This window comes from Onychomys torridus, chromosome 21 (genome assembly GCF_903995425.1).
Source record: "Onychomys torridus chromosome 21, mOncTor1.1, whole genome shotgun sequence".
Classification (NCBI taxonomy): Eukaryota; Metazoa; Chordata; class Mammalia; order Rodentia; family Cricetidae; genus Onychomys; species Onychomys torridus.
The window spans coordinates 23850062-23868990 of NC_050463.1; the positions used below are offsets into that span (position 1 = coordinate 23850062).

At 44.8% G+C, this 18929-nt stretch overlaps 1 protein-coding gene across 2 annotated transcripts; it reads right to left on the minus strand.

Moving 5' to 3' along the window:
- Nucleotides 1-8036: 8036 nt before the first annotated feature.
- Nucleotides 8037-13017, minus strand: Gemin6 (gem nuclear organelle associated protein 6). Of its 2 annotated transcripts, none has more exons than XM_036170983.1 (3): nucleotides 12874-13017; nucleotides 11948-12094; nucleotides 8037-8997 (listed from the first exon to the last, which is right to left on the minus strand). In XM_036170983.1, the coding sequence occupies exons 2-3, from the start codon at nucleotides 12073-12075 to the stop codon at nucleotides 8622-8624; spliced, it is 504 nt and encodes a 167-aa protein (XP_036026876.1). In that variant the 5' UTR covers nucleotides 12076-12094; nucleotides 12874-13017; the 3' UTR covers nucleotides 8037-8621. The 2 variants fall into 2 exon arrangements, with proteins under 2 accessions (XP_036026876.1, XP_036026877.1); XM_036170984.1 differs by having other exon boundaries at nucleotides 12758-13017.
- Nucleotides 13018-18929: the final 5912 nt, after the last annotated feature.

An 18929-nucleotide genomic window follows, 5' to 3' on the forward strand; every position in this document is an offset into this window, starting at 1 on the left:
GTTATTCTGTTTTTTAGTCAGGGTCTCACTGTGTGGCCCAGACAGATATGGGACTTAGTGGGGGGTGGGTAAGGGACAGAGCTCAACATCAAGATTCTCTATTGCTTTCTACCCTACACACACACACACACACACACACACACACACACACACACACACACATAATTTAACTTTATTTTATGTGCATGAAGGTATTGGATCCCCTGGAACTGGAGTTACAGACAGCTATGAGCTGCCATGTGGGTGCTGGGAATTGAACCCAGGTCCTCTGTGAAAACAAGTGCCCTTAACCACTATACCATCTCTTCAGCTCCTCTACCCTGTTTTTGAAGACGGCGTCTCTCACTGATCCTGGAAGGCACTAATGTATCTGGATTGGCTGGCCATCAATCTCTAGGGATCTACCTATCTCTGCTCCACCCAGCACTGAGGTAACAGATTCACAAGCTTGACTTTTTACAGGGGTGCTGGAGGTTCAAACTCAAGTCCCCATGCTGTGTGGCAAGCACTTTACCTACTAAGCCAGCTTTCCAGGCCCTCTTTTGGGATTGTAAATGTAAAACTGTAGCTGGGCAGTGGCTGGCGCACGCCTTTAACTCCAGCACTCAAGAAGCTGAGGCAGGCAGATCTCTGTGAGTTAAATAACTAAATAAAACAGTTGTTGTTTTTTCCCAAGACAGGGTTTCTCTGCGTAGCTTTGGAGCCTGTCCTGGATCTCACTTTGTAGACCAGGCTGGACTTGAACTCACAAAGATCCGCCTGGCTCTACCTCCCAAGTGTTGGGATTAAAGGCATGCACCACCGCCACCGCCCAGCTGAGATCAAGTTTTGAGCATACCAAAAACTACACTTTGGAAGCTAGTGAGATGATTCAGCTGTTAAGGGCACTTACTGCCAAGTCTGCAGACCTGAGTTCAATTTTCAGAACCCACATGGTAAAAACAGAAAACTAAAGCCAGGAATGGTAGTATGTGCTTTAATCCCAGCACTTGGGAGGTAGTGGCAAGCAGATCTCTGGGGGTTTGAGACCAGTCTGGTCTACAAAATGAGTTCCAGGACAGCCAGAGAAACCCTGTCTCGAAAAACCAAAAAAGAAAGAGAGAGACAGAGACACAGAGAGAGACAGAGAGACAGACAGAGAGAGAGACAGAGAGAGAGAGAGAGAGAGAGAGAGAGAGAGAGAGAGAGAGAGAGAGATGACTCCCAAGAGTTATAAACAAAAAAATTAGCCAGTCCAAAATGTCAGTATTGCCAAGGGAAAGAAAATTCTATTTAAATAAAATGAGATAAGGAACCATTTATAAAGTATAATAACTTACTTTTCAAATACAAATTGTACCAATAGACATCTCTAAAAATGTAAACGTTTTAGAATAGTAAACATGAAACCTCTGCCAAAGCAACTCTAATAAACGTGTTACTGGGCAGACAAGCTGACGGAGTGGGTAAGGGAACTTGCCGCTAAACCTGACCTGAGCTGATCCCCATACCCACCCGAGGGAGGGAGAACACACCTATTCAAGTTGTCCTCCGACCTCCACATATGTGCGCGCGCGCGCGCGCACACACACACACACACACACACACACACACACACATGCACACTCACATACATACATAAAATAAACATGCTATATAGATAAGGCCTTATATTGTATCTCTGGGACTTGAAGTGTAAAGGCCAAGAAAACGATCTGTGCACATAGGAAAGAGCTAGAGAGAGGGAAAGGAATTCAAACACATGATCTACCAGTTCTGGACTTTTTAAAAATCACTTATTTTAAAAATGTGAAGGTATGATTTATATGTGATACTGACTGCTCATACTAATAATTGGCATTGTAAACTCACGTTATCATACCTAGGCCCACATTATGACGGTTCTAATTCTCACACACACACACACACACACACACACACACACACACACACACACCCTTATCTTCTTGCTAATTGCACAAAGTCCAATCTAGCAGACTTTGGCTAATATGTAAAACCTAACAGGAACCTTAATGTCTGGATGTCTGGGCACATGAACTCTTCCCCCTCAAAATCTGTTGGAAAAATCCATTGATTTCAGGGTTGTTTATCCATAAGACCGCCAGGATGTGGTGTGCTCTCTGGCAGACAGATGGCATAACAATTCAGGGGCCATGCTACATGATGAGCACTAGGGGCCTCTCACAAAGAATAAAGAAGCTAGCTGATTACAGATGCAGGACAAAGCAAGTGGTAACCAGAGATGTTTCTGTGCCCTCTGGTCTGGCAGTTACCTGCACCGCTCTGTGCTTACTCTGCAGCTGCCCCCATTATTTCTACATAATCTTTACACCACCTTTCCCTACAGTGAGCAGAGCTAAGAATAGATTAATTGAAGCATGCAATCTCATTAGTCAACAGGAAAGCCAGTTTATAAACGAAGTACACTACAGGGCTATCCTGAACTCCGCAGTGGGACTGCAGAAATGCCTCCCACATCTGTGTGGAATTTCACCTACAGCAGCGTATTTAATCAGGTGCTGTAGATCAGTCAACACGCTAGAAATTCTGAACACAGATGAACAAGGACACAGAACAGATATGAAGCTCACTCGAATGCACTCAGTCTGGAACATAACTTAGCCACATAAGAGCCTCTGAGGCAGCTGAAGAATCTGGACACCTATTTATTGAAACTAAAAGGGAAGGAACTAAAGGCATCAGGTTTCCTAATTCTGCTTTTCCACTCCCAGGTCTAGGGATGGAGCTCAGTGGTAGGGTGCTTGCCTGGCATTCAAGAGGCTTTGGGGTGGATTCCCAAGCCTCTGTCCATCAGAAATAAGGTATGCTTGTTTAATGGTGTACTTGAGAGGCTGAGGCAGGAGGTTTGTTCCGAGTCTGAAGCCAGCCTGGAAAACATAAAAAGACCAAGCTCTAACTCAAAAAAAAAAAAAAAAAAAAAAAGGTGTGTGTGTGTGTGCGCGCGCGTGCAGCTTAAGACTTATACATAGAAAACTACAAAGTACTGTAATCCTCTGCCCTCCACCTGTGGACATGCATTAACAATTGCTGGATGGCCAGGGACACACCTTTAATGGCAGCACTCGGGAGACAGGCAAGCAGATCTGAGTTCAAGGCTAGCCTGGTCTACAGAGTGAATTCCAGGACAGTCAAGGCTACACAGAGAAATCCGGTCTTGAAAAAACAAAAACCAACAACAAAATCTGGGAAGGATGTGGAAACATTAGAGACTAGTACAATGCTGATGGAATGTAAAATTGGGTGCTTTACTGGAATCCTCCATAAATGTCCACAAACTGGAAAAGTTTAACCCTTTCTCTTTCTATACACACACACACACACACACAGGGAGCCAAAGGACAACTTTCAGGAGTTGGTTCTTCCACCAGGGATGAAACTTGAGTTTGGCAACAAGTACCTTTACCAGCTGGGCCATCACAACAGACTCTTAAAAATTAACTTTTTGGGGCTGGAGAGATGGCTCAGAGGTTAAGAGCACTGGCTGCTCTTCCAGAGGTCCTGAGTTCAATTCCCAGCAACCACATGGTGGCTCAAAACCATCTGTAATGAGATCTGGCGCCCTCTTCTGGCCTGCAGGGATATGTGCAGACAGAACACTGTATAGATAATAAATAAATAAATCTTTAGGAAAAAAAAATTAACTTTTTGTCAGAGAGACTAACACACACCTGTGATCCCAGCCCTTGAGAGGCAATCTGGAGGACCAGTCATTCCAGGCCATCCACAGCTACATTCCCAGGCTATACGAGACCTTCTCTCAAAAAGAGAGAGAGGGAGAAAAGAAAAAGGAAGAAATAGATAAAACAGGGTGATGAAACCACCAGGAAATAGTTGTTCATCCAACATGTGCTGTGGGATGTTCTGTATGTCAAATGTGTTGCTCTAATTGGTTAAAATAAATAAAGTGCTGATTGGCCAGTAGGCGGGACAAGGAGGAGAATTGGAGGAAGTGGAAGGCTGGAGAGAGATGCTGCCAGCCACCACCATGACAAGGAAAATGTGAGGTACAGGTAAGCCATGAGCCATGTGGCAAAGTATAGACTAATAGAAATGGGTTAATTTAAAATAGAAGAACTAGATAACAAAGAAGCCTGCCACGGCCATACAGTTTGTAAGCGATATAAGTTTCTGTGTGTTTACTTGGTTGGGTCTGAGCGTCTATGGGCCTGGCAAGTGAGAGAGATTTGTCCTGACTCTGGGCCAGGTAAGAAAACTCTAACTACATGTTTGTGAATAGTATACACACATGTGCATGAGGGAGGTACAGACTGAGGTCAGAGGTTGATCGAGGATGTCTTCCTCAAACATTTCTCATCTTGTATGTTTTAAACATTTATTTATGTATGCACCTGAATATCTGTATGTGCACCACACTGTGCAGGTGCCCATGGAGGCATCAGAACCCTTGCTCTGAGGGCTACCAGCAGTGGTAAGCCACTGATGTGGGCCCTCTGCAAGAACAGCAAATGCACTTAACTGCTGAGCTCTCTTCAGCCCCACTTTAATTAATGTTCAAGACAGGATCTACCACCAAACCTAGAACTTGGCATTTCAGCGAGACTGGCTACCAGCAAGCCCTAGGTTCTGCCTGACTCAGCAACCCAGGACTGGGGTTCCAGGTTTGTGTCTCCACATCAGACATGAATGCTGGGGTCCTGACATAGGCTCCTAATGCTTCTGCAACAGGCACATTACTCACTGAGCTATCTGCCCAACCCTGGGAGATTTTTCATAAAACAAACAAGCAAAAAAAATCTCTTAATATTTTATAAAAATCAACTATATTTGGAAGTAGGAACAATTAAGTATGTATAACTTAGCCCTCCAATATACTGATTTCTCCCAAGTTCTTGGCAGGAATTAGACAGTAACCCTTAGCCCATACTAGCATCCCACATTCTGTTTCAAAGCATCCCACATTTCCATCAATACTCTAGAAATTAACAGTTGGCTGTGAAGGCTTCTCATTTTTCAACTATTATATTTTTAGATTTATTTTGGGGCGGTAGGGTGCTTACAGGAGACACTTCTCTGCTTCAACTCTGTGCAACTCAAGTCATCAGCCTTGGTGGCATGTTTACATGCTGAGACACCTGACCAGCTCCAATAATTGTTTTGTTTTGTTTTGATTTTGGTTTTTTGAGACAGGGTTTCTCTGTGTAGCTTTGTGCCTTTCCTGGAAATCACTTTGTAGACCAGGCTGGCCTCAAACTCAGAGATCCACCTTGCTCTGCCTCCCGAGTGCTGGGATTAAAGGCATGCGCCACCACTGCCCGGCAATAATCTTTTTTATTTAAGATTTACTTATTTATTATGTATACAGCATGTATGACTACAGGCCAGAAGAGGGCGCCAGATCTCATTACAGATGGTTGTGAGCCACCATGTGGTTGCTGGAAATTGAACTCAGGACCTCAGGAGGAGCCAATGCTCTTAACTGCTGAGTCATCTCTCCAGCCCGCTCCAATAATTTAAAAAATTTTAATTTGGTGAAAAATCTATTTCAGCCATAATGTCTCTAGGAAACAGTGGGAATATTTAGGAAATCAGACAAACTGTATAGGAAGGAATTACTAAATACTTTGCTTCTAAAACAATTTTTATTTACTTACTTATTTATTTATTTTTGGTTTTCGAGACAGGGTTTTGTAGTTAGAGTTTTCCTGCCCGGCCCAGTCAGGACAAATCTCTCTTACCCGCCAGCCCCACAGTCGCTCAGACCCAACCAATAAAGCACACAGAAACTTATATTACTTACAAACTGTATGGCCGTGGCAGGCTGCTTGCTATCTACCTTTTCTATCTTAAATTAACCCATTTTTGTTAGTCTATACTTTGCCACATGGCTTGTGGCTTACCAGTGTATTTATATGTTGCTTCTCATGGCGGCGGCTGGCGGTGTCTCTCCCCAGCTTTCTACATCCCAGAATTCTCTTCTCTCTTGTCCCGCCTATACTTCCTGCCTGACCACTAGCCAATCAGAACTTTATTTACACAGAGCGATATCCACAGCAGGGTTTCTCTGTGTAGCTTTGTGTCTTTCCTGGAACTCACTCTGTAGACCAGGCTGGCCTCGAACTCAGAGATCCGCCTGCCTCTGCCTCCCAAGTGCTGGGATTAAAGGCGTGTGCCACCACTGCCCGGCTCTAAAACAATTTTTTTTTTTTACTTTATTTTTGAGCTGAGGATCAAACCCAGGGCCTTGCGATTGCTAGGCAAGCTCTCTACCACTGAGCTAAATCCCCAACCCTAAAACAATTTTTTAAAAAGCTCAAGCCAGAAGGTGGGGATTTAGCTCAGTGGTAGAGTGCTTGCCTAGCAAGCGCAAGGCCCTGGGTTCGGTCCTCAGCTCCAGAAAAAAAAAAAAAAAGTTCAAGCCAGGCCTTTAATCTCAGCACTTGGGAGACAGAGGCAAACTGATCTCTGTGAGTTCAAGGACATCCTTGTCTACATAGTGAGTTCCAGAACAGCCAGAACTACATAGTGAGACCCTGTCTCAAAACAACAACAAACCCAAAATTTAAAATTAAAAAAAATAAATAAGGGTTGGGGATTTAGCTCAGCGGTAGAGTGCTTGCCTAGCAAGCACAAGGCCCTGAGTTAGGTCCTCAGCTCTGGAGAAAATAATTAAAAAAATAAAGTTGTAAAAGCTGGATGAATGCCCCCAAAGTCTTAACAATTTATTTTTCTTATTTTAAATTACGTGTATGTGAGTAAGCGTGTGCCTGTGAGTGCAGGTGCCCACACAGGCCAGTGTTAGATATCCCTGGAACTGGAGTTAAGAGTTGGTTGTGTGCCAATTCATGTGGGTGTTAGGAATCAAACCCAGATCCTCTGGAAGAGCAGTATGTGCTCTTAACCTCTGAGCCATCTCTCCAGCCCAAGTTTTTTGTTTTTTTAAAAGTATTGTTGGTATCATGTTCAAAGACAGCCTTGGCTGCCATCCAGACCCGGCAGGAAAGTGAGCCAGCTTTGGAAGACTGTCTCTGCAGGTCCTGGAACTCCAACCGACGGCCCTGAGGAAAGGTTAGAAGCAGGTGAGCAAACCTCTCTGGGAATGTCCTAGCTGAGGCGCGGGGGGCAGCAGTTTCCAACGCAGAGAGGATCATTTGCCCTCTCCAGCACTTTTATTTGGAGGCAGATTGTTTAAACTAAGGATTCAGTTGCCAAGAAACAGCATGTCCCCAACAGACTCGTTTGGCAGCCAATCTATCTACCAACACTAATGCCCCTGAAACTGTCCCTGAGCGGAGGCCAAGCCTGAGTGATGCTGTGGTTCATTTCCTACACAGCTCTCCCTTGCCAAGGGCATCACCTGGTCAGAAGCATTTCCATGGTTGCGCCGGTTATTTCCTATTCTCCTTCCTCTGTTCAATTTCTGAAGAGTCTCAGTCAGTGAATTAAAAGCTGTGAGGAAAAGCCAGGTATGGGGGCTCACACTTATAATCCCAATACTCGGGGCAGAGGCAGGTGGATCTTTGTGAGTTCGAGGCCAGCCTGGACTACATAGTAAGTTCCAGGATAACCATAAAAAAATACACTCTCTACTAGTCAGCTTTGGATCACTAAAATGAACTATAATGCCTGCAACAGGGTATTTATGAAGAGAAATTTAGCTCGATGGTGGAAGTCCAGGACCACACGGCATCAGCTCCATCTTGGTCAGCAATGAACCATGTTAACTTAAGAGCTTTCTAATTTCTACTTCTCAGATGCACCAAGCCACCATAGCAGAAGAGTTTATATCATCAAAGTCTAAAGCCAGGTCCCACAATCCCTCTTTAGGGTGTACCTTTAATGACCTAAAGATTTCCCATTATGTCTTCTCTTTCTCCTTCTCTCTCTCTCTCTCTCCCCCTCTCTCTCTGTCTTTAACAGTTTATTCCCTTTTATGTTATGTGCATTGGTGTTTGCCTGCATGTATGTCTGTGGGAGAAATGTCAAATGCCCAGGAACTGGAGTTACAGACAGCTGTGAGCTGCCATGTGGGTGCTGGGAATTGAACCCGGGTCCTTTGGAAGAACAGCTAGTAATCCTAACTGCTAAGCCATCTCTCCAGCCCTATGTCTCATCTCCTAAAGTTAGAAATTCCTATCACAAGAACTGTAGGGAGGCACAAGCCACAGCCAAACCACAGTTTACTCTAATCCAAAGAGTTACTGCTATTGTTATCAACCTCAAAGACCAACATTTTAAGAACACAGAGATTCGGTTAGTCCAAGGGACCCAAGACTGATTTTACCTTAGTATCGTATATTGAAATTTATAAATGATTTCACATTGCCACACCTATTCAAAATGTACTCTTGCTTTACGAAAAGAATGGCTTATCCTCATCAAAGAAAGGCTCCTTCATGCTCTTCATGTACCCTTCCCTTCCCAGGAAAGTCAGCACTCAGGGTCTACTCATCTGATTTGCCCTAGGCAAAAACTTAACGTATGCACACACACACACACACACACACACACACACACACACACACACACCTCCCACATGTGCTTCTGAACTCCTATAACACCATCAACTCACATTCTAAGCATTTAACACAAAACCAAACAGTGAAGTCATTTGGATCAGTGCATTCACAGTGCCCGGCCTCTCACTGGGAAGCTGAAAGGTGGCCTTGAATAAGATCCTGAATGCGGGACAGAATGATCTCATTGGAGCTGCTGCAATTTTCTGGAGCATATGGTGGGTCAATAGTCAGGACCCCAGCCACACAGAGAGTCCTTTGTGCATCTCCCTGCTCGGTGACAGGGATGTGGTTCTTCTCCAGCCACTTCTTTAGGCTGCTCTTTCTCTTTTCCAGATCCTCGGGGCTGTACCCTTTACAATCTCCAGATGTGAACAGATGCACCAGCTGCTCCTTTACTCTGGGGTCCGCTTCACTCACCGTTTCCACCGTCTGCACAGAGTGTCCCATAATTCCAGTCACAGACAAGCTGCCATCTTCAAGGAAGTTCACGAGGACAATGCTTTAAAGAAAAAGTAAGTTCAGAGCAGATTTGAAAAAGAAAAACCCCCAGAACTAAAAAGAGGGAATGGAATGAGGGCATCATCAACCCAAACAGGTCACCTGACCCCCAGGATGATTAACCACCTCACCAACAAATGCTCTTACTTACTCCACAGCACTCACTGAGATCCTAAACATCTAAACGGGTTTTTTTGTTTGGTTTGGTTTGGTTTGGTTTTAAAAACCAAACCTCCTGAGAGCCAGGCTTATCTCTTTGAGTTCGAGGCCAGCCTGGTCTACAGAGTGAGTTCCAGCACAGGATCTAAAAGCTACACAGAAAAACCCTGTCTTGAAAAAACAAAACAAAAATAAAACCAAAGTCAGAAGATCATCAAACCCAAAAGCTGAAAATGGATCAGAACTAAGTGGTAGAACACATGCCTGCCATGTATGAGAGCCTAGGTTCAATCCCTAGCAGAACACACCCACACCCACACCACACCACACCACACCCACCCCACACCCACAGACAGAAGGGACACACACTGCTCAACATACTATGAACAAATGTATGACAATCACTCTGAAGCTCAGGAAACTCCCAGGACAGACCTTAGTGGGAAAGGCCTATAACCCCAGCTATTCTTTCTTAGGATTTATTTATGTATTATGTATATATACAGTATTCTGCCTGCATGTGAACCTGCAGGCCAGAAGAGGGCACCAGATCTCATTACAGATGGTTGTGAGCCACCATGTAGGTGCTGGGAATTGAACTCAGGACCTCTGGAAGAGCAGCCAGTGCTCTTAACCTCTGAGCCATCTCTCCAGCCCCGACCCCAGCTATTCTTAGACGGAGGCAGGAGGATCACAAACTTGAGGCCTGCCTGGTCAACTTGCTGAGACCCTACCTTTTCAGTTTTCTTTCTTTTCTTCTGAGACAGGGTCTCACTCTGTAGCTCTGCCTGGCTCGGAATTTGCTATGTAGACCAGGATAGTCCCAAAGGACAGAGATGGTCCTGCCTCTGCCTCCCGAGTGCTTGGCCGCCATTCCTGCCATATCACTTAAATTTTAGGAATTGGACCATTTGTCTTAAACGTGCATTTTTTTTGTGACTAATGGAGGTAATAAAGACATTACAGAGTTACAGAGTATCCACACTCTCTTCACTAAGCTTCCCTGAGTTAACATCGTACATATTGATGCTACTTCTGTCAAAAATAAGAATTCACATTAACTAAACCACAGGTGTTGTTTAGTACTGAGTTTTCCACTGGGGGCCTTTTTTTGTTCTAGGATCTAGTCTGAGATCTTAGGTTACATTTCCAATTTAAGACCCTATGTTACATTTAGTTCTCATGTTTCCTTATTCTCTTCTGATCTGTCTTTCGGTCATTACATGCTTCCTGTGATCTTGAGAGTTCTAAAAAGTATTAGTGAAGTGTTCTATACAGTGTCTCAATTCTTGGTTGTGTGGAGCTTTCTCATAATTACACTCTGAATTACTAGGCTTGCTGGGCAGCGGTGGCACATGCCTTTAATCCCAGTTCTCGGGAGTTCTAGGCCAGCATGGTCTACAGAGTAAGATTCAGGACAGGCACCAAAACTACACAGAGAAATCCTGTCTCGAAAAGAAAAAACAAAAAAACAAAAAACAAAAAACTAGGCTATTAGGAGAGCAGCACAGAAGTGAAATTCTTTAAAAAAAAAAAAAAAAAAAACAAGGTCTCTTTGTAGCTCTGGCTGTCCTGGAATTCATTATGTAGACCAGGCTGGTCTCAAAATCAGAGATCTCCTTGGCTTTGCCTGGGAGTGCCGGGATTAAAGTTGTCCACCACTGCACCTGGCTTCAAAAGTAAAATTCTTTTATTACATCATAACATATGGTAGACTATGTATTTTAGTGAAGATTTTGGTGTTTATATTCATAAGTGGAATTAATAGTTTTCTTTTTAAAACCCTGTCCTCTACTTCTGATATCAAGGTCATATTAACTTCAGCCTGGTGTGATAGTTCATGCCTTTAATCCAGGCACTCAGGAGGCAGAGGAAGAGGCAGGTGGATCTCTGTGAGTTCAAGGCCAGCCTGGTCTACAGAGCAAGTTCCAGAACATCCAGAGCTACACAGAGAAACCCTTGAAAAAACAAAAAACAAAAAGGAAGAAAAGAATCTTGTCTCAAAAAACAAACAAACAAATAAATAAATATTTGGTACTTCAAAAAAGTATAGCATTTGCCAGTAAATGGTGTGGGCATCCCATACACACCACCCTCTATGTACCCTCAGGCCTTTTTTACGTATTGAGACAGGTTTTTACCAGCTGGATATGGTGGCTCACACTTATCTCAGCACTTGGGAGGTGGAGAGAGGAGAATCAGGCGTTCATGTTTATCCTCAGCTACACAATGAATTTGAAGCCAGCCTGAGTTATGTGAGCCTTTAAAAAAGGTTGGCTGAGCTGGGCGGTGGTGGCGCACACCTGTAATCCCAGCACTCGGGAGGTAGAGGCAGGCGGATCTCTGTGAGTTCGAGGCCAGCCTGGGCTACAGAGTGGGTTCCAGGACAGGCTCCAAAGTTACAGAGAAACCCCGTCCCTGTCTCAAAAAACAAAAACAAAAACAAAAAAAAAAAAAAAAAAAGGAAGGTTGGCTGAGATGTCTCACGCCTTTAATCCTAGCATTCAGGAAGTAGCAGCAGATGAAGTAGAGGTCATCTTCAGCTATACAGCATGCTCAGGGCCAGCCTGGGCTACATGAGACCCTGTGAAAGGAGGAACAGGAGGAGAGAATTTCTATTTTCTATTCCTGTAACTGTCTGGTTTGCTATCGTAAACCACAGTTAAAACAGTACTTAGGCTCAAAAGCAGTTGTTAGGTGTGAATAACCAGCCTTTCGCTGACCCGCCTTCTCATCGTGGATATCCAGGCAGTACAGCCTTGTCACTTCCAGAAAGTAAGATGCATACTCACTTGGCAGAGACTGGGTCTGTAGTTAAAAGCCATCCTTTATACTCCTTCTTCTCACTGGCTATCACTCTGACTTCTTTATAAACGTAGTCTTCCCATTCTAAGGGGCTTTTCTTCGTCCATTCACTCATGGTTACCAGCTGGCTAGATCTGAAACCATTACCAGTTTGGGTTGATCACCATGCATATTCCATACAAGCAATGTCTTAACCCTTAATCTCCATTCTGAAGGCGGCATCATCTGTAATTTGCCTCAAATTCTTAACAAGTTGCTTGCTTTCTTTTTTAGTGTTTTGAGACAAGATTTCTCTGTGGTCTTGGTAGCTCATACCTACAGTCCTGCCTACTAGTAACACTGAGACCACCAGTTTGAGACCAGCCTGGTTATGTCTCCAGCCTCAAAGGGAACAACAAACAAAAGGCTCTTTCGTTTGTTTTTTGTTTTTCGAGACAGGGTTTCTCTGTGTAGTTTTGGAACCTATCCTGGAACTCACTCTGTAGCCCAGGCTGGCCTCGAACTCACATAGATACATACCTGCCTCTGCCTCCCGAGTGCTGGGACTAAAGGCGTGCGCTGCCTGCCACCACCGCCCGGCCCAAAATGCCCATTTTCAGTATAAGAAACTGATACTGTGGAGAATTCTTGAGGATGTTTTTTGTTGTTGTTTTGTTTTTTACCATACCCAGAAAAAGAAAAGTTATTTATAATTCAGCTTGAGCTACGGTAATGGCGAATGGCCGCCAGGGCAATTCTGAAACTCCTCTGGCTTGTCCATCCCATCCCCTTCTCCCAATTCCGGACACGGCTCCAACCTGGCTTTGCACTCTGGTCCACAGACGATGCCCAAACCCTCAGCTTTCCTCAGATAAGCGGATTTCGCCCCAAACCCCTTGTAGGCATAACTGATGCGGAGTTCTCGGATTCCCACCTACTCTCTGTAGACCACTCTCCGCGGGGTTTGGGACCAGCTCTTATTCGCGACAACCGAGGACAAGGGCCCACGAACACATCGCTGCATCCCCACTTGGCTCACACGCCACCGAGCTGCCTTGAGTCGGCCCGCCTGCGCCCAGCATGCTTTGCGCCTGGCGTCACTTCCTTCCCCCAGAATCCTCCGCTCTGTAGTCCTGTGCCTCGGTCCTTGCTTCGGGGCGGAGTCACCGGAGCCGCAGTTCGTGGGCTAGGAAATCTGGGTTCCCGCTGCCAGCGTGAACAGCTCAAGTTCTCGTTATAAGAGAAAAATGCTCGCACCATGTTCTCAATGCAAGTGGGTATGAAAATGCGCTCTAGCCACGGATGCAACCCAAAGCCCCCTGGGTAAATCTAGAGGCTGGAGGCTGAAGTGAACGGCGCGGATTCTCGTTTGGGGCAGTTAAAATGCGTGCGCCTTTGGGACGTGCTCGCAGTGAGTTTCGAGGTTGGTGCGGAAGCTGGAAAGATCATCACCGTTGGATTGGGCTGAGTGCCGTCACTCATTATAAACCTCTTTGGTGCAAAGGGATACTAGCCCTTGCTTCTGCTTAGATTTCTGGGCACGTAGTCAATTGGGCTCTGACATACTGCAGACTGTTTTTTCGACACTATGATACTGAAAAGTGGTGCAAGATAGTAAATGCTGGGGTCCTGCCGACACTTTAAAAAAAAAAAAATGATTTAAAAAAGTGAGCTAGAAGACTACCAGGCCAAGGGACAGAAATATTAAAAGTGAATCAGCTTTTTATTAGTATTTGGAATTCCATATCAAATAATCCTTCTCAAAACCTTCACTGATTGAATGACTGACTGCTTATATTAATGTAGCTTTCATGGATTAAGTTAGACTTTGCCAGCTAACACCCTCTGTAAATCTACAAAGAGCTAATATAAATTCCAAGTTATTAGCGTATGGGAGGAACTGTTTGACCTTTAAAAACACAGACTAAAACTGGTTTGTGCTAACCGTTCACTTGCATTTTAAGCGCCATTCTTTACAGCTAAATAAAAGGTTTGACCTGTGTTCTCTTTTGAGACCTATTTTGTTCTGAGACAAGTCACTCCCCTACCCTTTCCAAACTATCAGAAATTGAAGTTGCATGTGGGTCACACGTGGTGCACAGGCCTTTAGTCCTAGCATTTGGGAAGCAGAGGTAGGTGGATCTTTGAAAGTTCAAGACCAATTGGCCTACCAAAAAAAAAAAATTAAAATTAAAAATGCCGGGCAGCGGTGGCACACGCCTTTTATCCCAGCACTCGAGAGGCAAAGCCAGGTGGATCTCTGAGTTCGAAGCCAGCCTGGGCTACAGAGCGAGATCCAGGACAGGCACCAAAACTGCACAGAGAAACCCTGTCTCGAAAAACAAAACAAAAATTCAGTTGCAAGTATTGTGTAGCAGCTATAAAGTATTCTAGCTTTTCTGTTCGTTCTGTTAGTACCAGACAATAGAAGTGTCTCTGTAGGGGAGGACCCCCACCCCCACCCCAATCGATACAGGACATACCCAGACACCAAATTCTCAACACAGGAGTTTATTACCCCTATGGGGGGGGGGGGGTCTGCAAAGGCAGCAAAAGCAGCCAGCAGGAGGTGTTTTTGTTTTGTTTCTTGAGGAGTGGGTTTTTAAGGAGAATGGGGGGAGTCTGTGCTAAGGTGAGTTGTTAAGTCCTGATTGAACGTGTTAGCCAAATACTGAACTTTAGTTGCTAAACATTGATGCTTTGTCTCAGGAAAGAGTTAGTGGCCAAATAAGGGTGTGGACTTTGGAGGCTAGCTTTAGGACTGTAATCTAATGGTTTTTATTAGGAGAAGAAGAGTAAAAAGCAAACCTGTTGGGCACCATGTTTGCCATGCTCTGGCCTGGTGGAGCCCTTCTGGATGCTTAGTCATCAAGAATACGTTGATGAGGGGCTAGGAATGGCTACATTGATAAAGTGTTTTCATAAAAGTAAGCGCACAGCATGGTAGTGTTCATTTGTAATCCCAGGGCTGGAAAGTGGAAACAAGGATACCTGGGGCTCCTAGTCTAATTGTCAAATTCTGGGCCAATGAGATCCTGTCTCAAAGGAGGTGGGTGGATTTCCTGAGGATGACACCTGAGGTTGCCTCACACACACACACACACACACACACACACACACACACACACACACACAGAGAGAGAGAGAGAGAGAGATTAGAAAAAGAATACATTAGGAGACTGGAAAGATTGTTCAGTGGTTAGGAGCACTGGCTGTTTTTCAGGGAGCCAGGATTCAATCCCCAGCACCCACATGGTGGCTCACAATTGTGTGTAACTCCCAAGAGCTGACACATTTCTGGCCACCACGGGCACCAGGCACCTGCGTGGTGCTCAGACATACATGCAAGCAAAACACCCAACACATAAAATTTTTACATTTAGAAAGGATACAATGGCTGGACAGCAGTGGCGCATGCCTTTAATGCCAGCACTCAGGAAGCAGAGGCAGGCAGATCTCTGTGAGTTCGAGGCCAGCCTGGTCTACAGAGCAAGTTCCAGGACAGGCACCAAAAGTACACAGAGAAACCCTGTCTCGGGGGAAAAAAAAAGATACAATGGGGGCTGGAGAGGTGGCTCAGAAGTTAAGAGCACCGACTCTTCTTCCAGAGGTCCTGAGTTCAATTCCCAGCAACCACATGGTGGCTCACAACCATCTGTAATGAGATCTGGCACCCTCTTTTGTATACATAATAAATCTTTTTTTTAAAAAAGATACAATGGACTGGGATGACGGCTGTTAGTAAAGTACTCTCCAGAAGCCAGATGAGCCCCTGTAGCTCAGTGTCATTGCTCAGTGGTTAAAGGAACTTGCCACACTACTATCCCTGATGACCTGTTTGATGTCTGGGACATTTGTGGAGGGAAAGAGCTAACTCCTACAAGTTCTGTGACTTCCGTGCACTTACACACACACACACACACACACACACACACACACACACACACACACACACGTGTTCTACGTGTTCTCGGTTGAGTGTGATAGTGCACACCTTTAATCTCAGCAGTCAGGAGGTAGAGGCCAGCCTGGTCTGCATAGTGAGTTCCTGGCCAGCCAAGGCTACATAGTGAGATCCTGTCTCAAAAGCCAGAGCAAATAAAACCAAGGTAGAGGGTTTGTGAGGTGGTTCAGTGTGTCAAGTCCTTGCTGCGAAAGCACGAGGTCCTGATTTTGGATCCTCTGCACCCACATCAAAACCTGGCATGGCAGTGTGCTTCTGTATCCTCAGGGCTTGGGGGCCTTGACAGGCAGATTCCAGGCCTGCTAGACAGCAGTTTTAGCCAGAGCAGCAAGTTCCTAGATCTGTGAGTTCTGTCTCAAAAAATAAGGTGGAAGCTGGGTGTAATGGCACATGTCTTTAATCCTAGCACTTGGGAGGCAGAGGCAGGTGGATCTCTGTGAGTTCAAAGTCAGTCTGGTCTATGTCACTGAGTTCCCGGACAGCCAGAGCTACATGGTGAGACTCTATCTCAAATGATGATGATGATGATGATGATGATGATGATTGATGATGATATAAAGAAGTGATTGAGGAAGACATTTTAATGTTAGCCTCTGTCTGATATATGTGCCTAGCCAGCATGTGTGCATATTTGCATATAACACACACAAAGCTATCTCATACTGGCCCCTCGCCTCTGCATGTGTGTACCTACACTACACACCCACATACATGTCCCCACACAGTAAACACACACAGGAAAGATTGCTATAGGGGCTGGAGAGATGGCTCAGCAGTTAAGAGCACTGGCTGCTCCTCCAGAAGTCCCGGGTCAATTCCTAGCATCCACATGACAGCTTACAACCTGTCTAGAACTCCAGTTCCAAAGGATCTGACACCCTCACACAGATGTACATGCAGGGAAAACACCAATGCACACAAAGTATCTTTTTAAAAAATGAAATAGTGCTATAGTGTTGTTTTCTGCTGAGAACTAGAATTATGTTTTAGGTAGGGTCTCATTTAGCCCAGTCTGGCCTTTAACTTGCTGTGCAGCTGAGGCTGACCTAGAACTCTTAAATCCTCCAGCTTCCATTTCCCAAGTAGTGGAATTACAAGCGTCCATTAACATGCATGGTTAAAACTGAGATTTTTTCCTTTCTTTTTTTCTTAGCAACCCTCTAGCCTCAGCCCCTTGAGAAGTGAGTATTGTATGTTTGTGTCTTTTTTAATTATTTATTTTTATTTTATGTACATTAGTGTTTTGCCCGCAGGTATGTCTGTGTGAGGGTGTTGGATCCCCCCGGAACAGGAATTACAGACAGTTGCGGTGCTATGTGGGTGCTGGGAACTGAACCTGGGTCCTCTGGAAGAGCAGCCAGTGCTCTTAACTCCTGAGCCTTCTCTCCAACTCTGTTTCTTTTTAATGCATGAATAAGTAGGGCTGCAGATAATTGTTTATTTTTTACTATGGAATGATATGACTAAATCAGCGTGAAGAGCAAGGCGATGGCACACCCCTTTAATCCCAGCCAGCACTCAGGAGGCAGAGGCAAGGGAATCTTTGAGTTTGAGGCCAGCCTGGTCTACAGAGGGAGTTCCAGGACAGCCAAGGCTACACAGAGAAACCTTCTCTCAAAGGGAAAAAAAAAAGTGTACTCCTTTTCCAGAAGGACTGGAGTTGGGTTCCTGATACCCACATTAGGCAGCTCACAACTGTCTGTAACTCCTCTCTCTTGCCTGCACCCTCCACCTCATAAACTAAAAATAAAACAAATCTAAAACACCCAAGCATTTCTAAATCTGAAATAACTTGACACCTCATTGTGCTCCATTTAATTCTTTGGACACAATGCCCATTAAGCAGTAAGATAATGTGTTTTAAGTCAGGCAAACTTAGGAAACTAAAAAAAATACGTATTTATTTTTGGTGAGTGCCAGAGATCACTCAGGGCCTCGCATGTGTTAGGCAAGTACTTTTACGACCAAACAACATTCCCAGTATCACCTTCATCTGTGTTTTGTTTTACTTCCCTGGGGTCTCTCTATGTAGTCTAGGCTTGTTTAGAACTTGAATCCTCCTGTCTCAGCCTGTTCGTACAAGGGTTAGAAGCCTGGACCACCTTGCCTGGCTCTTTCCCAACATCTGTTTCAAGGAGTAACTATAAGGATGGAGGATGGACTCAGCCCAACTTAACAGTCTGGAAACTAGTGTTTATCCCTAAGGCAAGTAAAGCAATACTGAATCCCAAATCTGTAACTACCGCTTGCTCTTAGATTGGCCTATCAAATGGACTAATGATGTTGAAAAGCTGGCTGGTCTTAAAATAGCAATGGCACCTTAGGGACAATGACAACAAGGGTTAGTCAGTCGCTGATTGTTCCTCCCAACAGCCTCCCCTTTTCTTCCCTTAAAAACGTTCATTAATTTGTAATTGTTCTGTGTGTGGTGTGCCTGGGTTTGCTTGTTCATGTGTGTGTGAACATGTGTGTGGAGTGTGTGTCTGTGCCTATGCGTGTGGTGGCCTGAGTTGGATATGAATAGTCTTGATTACTTTCCTCTTTATTGAGGCAGTCTCTCAGCTGAGCCTAGGGCTCCCAGACACTGGCTCACCTAACTAGCCACCCTGTTCCTGGGACCCCACCTCCTCCAGGTGGGCTGCTACACACACCCAGAAGAACTGACCTGGGTTCTGGGGAACCAAACACTTTATTTGGTAAACCATGTCCCCAGTCCTTTCTTAAAAAGATTTATTATATATACAGCGTTCTACCTGCATGTATGCCTGCAGGCCAGAAGAGGGTGCCAGGTCTCATTACAGATGGTTGTGAGCCACCATGTGGTTGCTGGGAATTGAACTCGGGACCTCTGCAAGAATAGCCAGTGCTCTTAACCTCTCAGCCATCTCTCCAGCCCTTCCTTTTTTTTTTTTTTTTTAACCCAATGGACTATCATCCTCTTGCTCTCCTCCAATTATCATCATAGGGTTTATGTGTGGATGGAGACTTCTTTCTTCTCTATCCTCTGGCAAATTATAAATTCATAT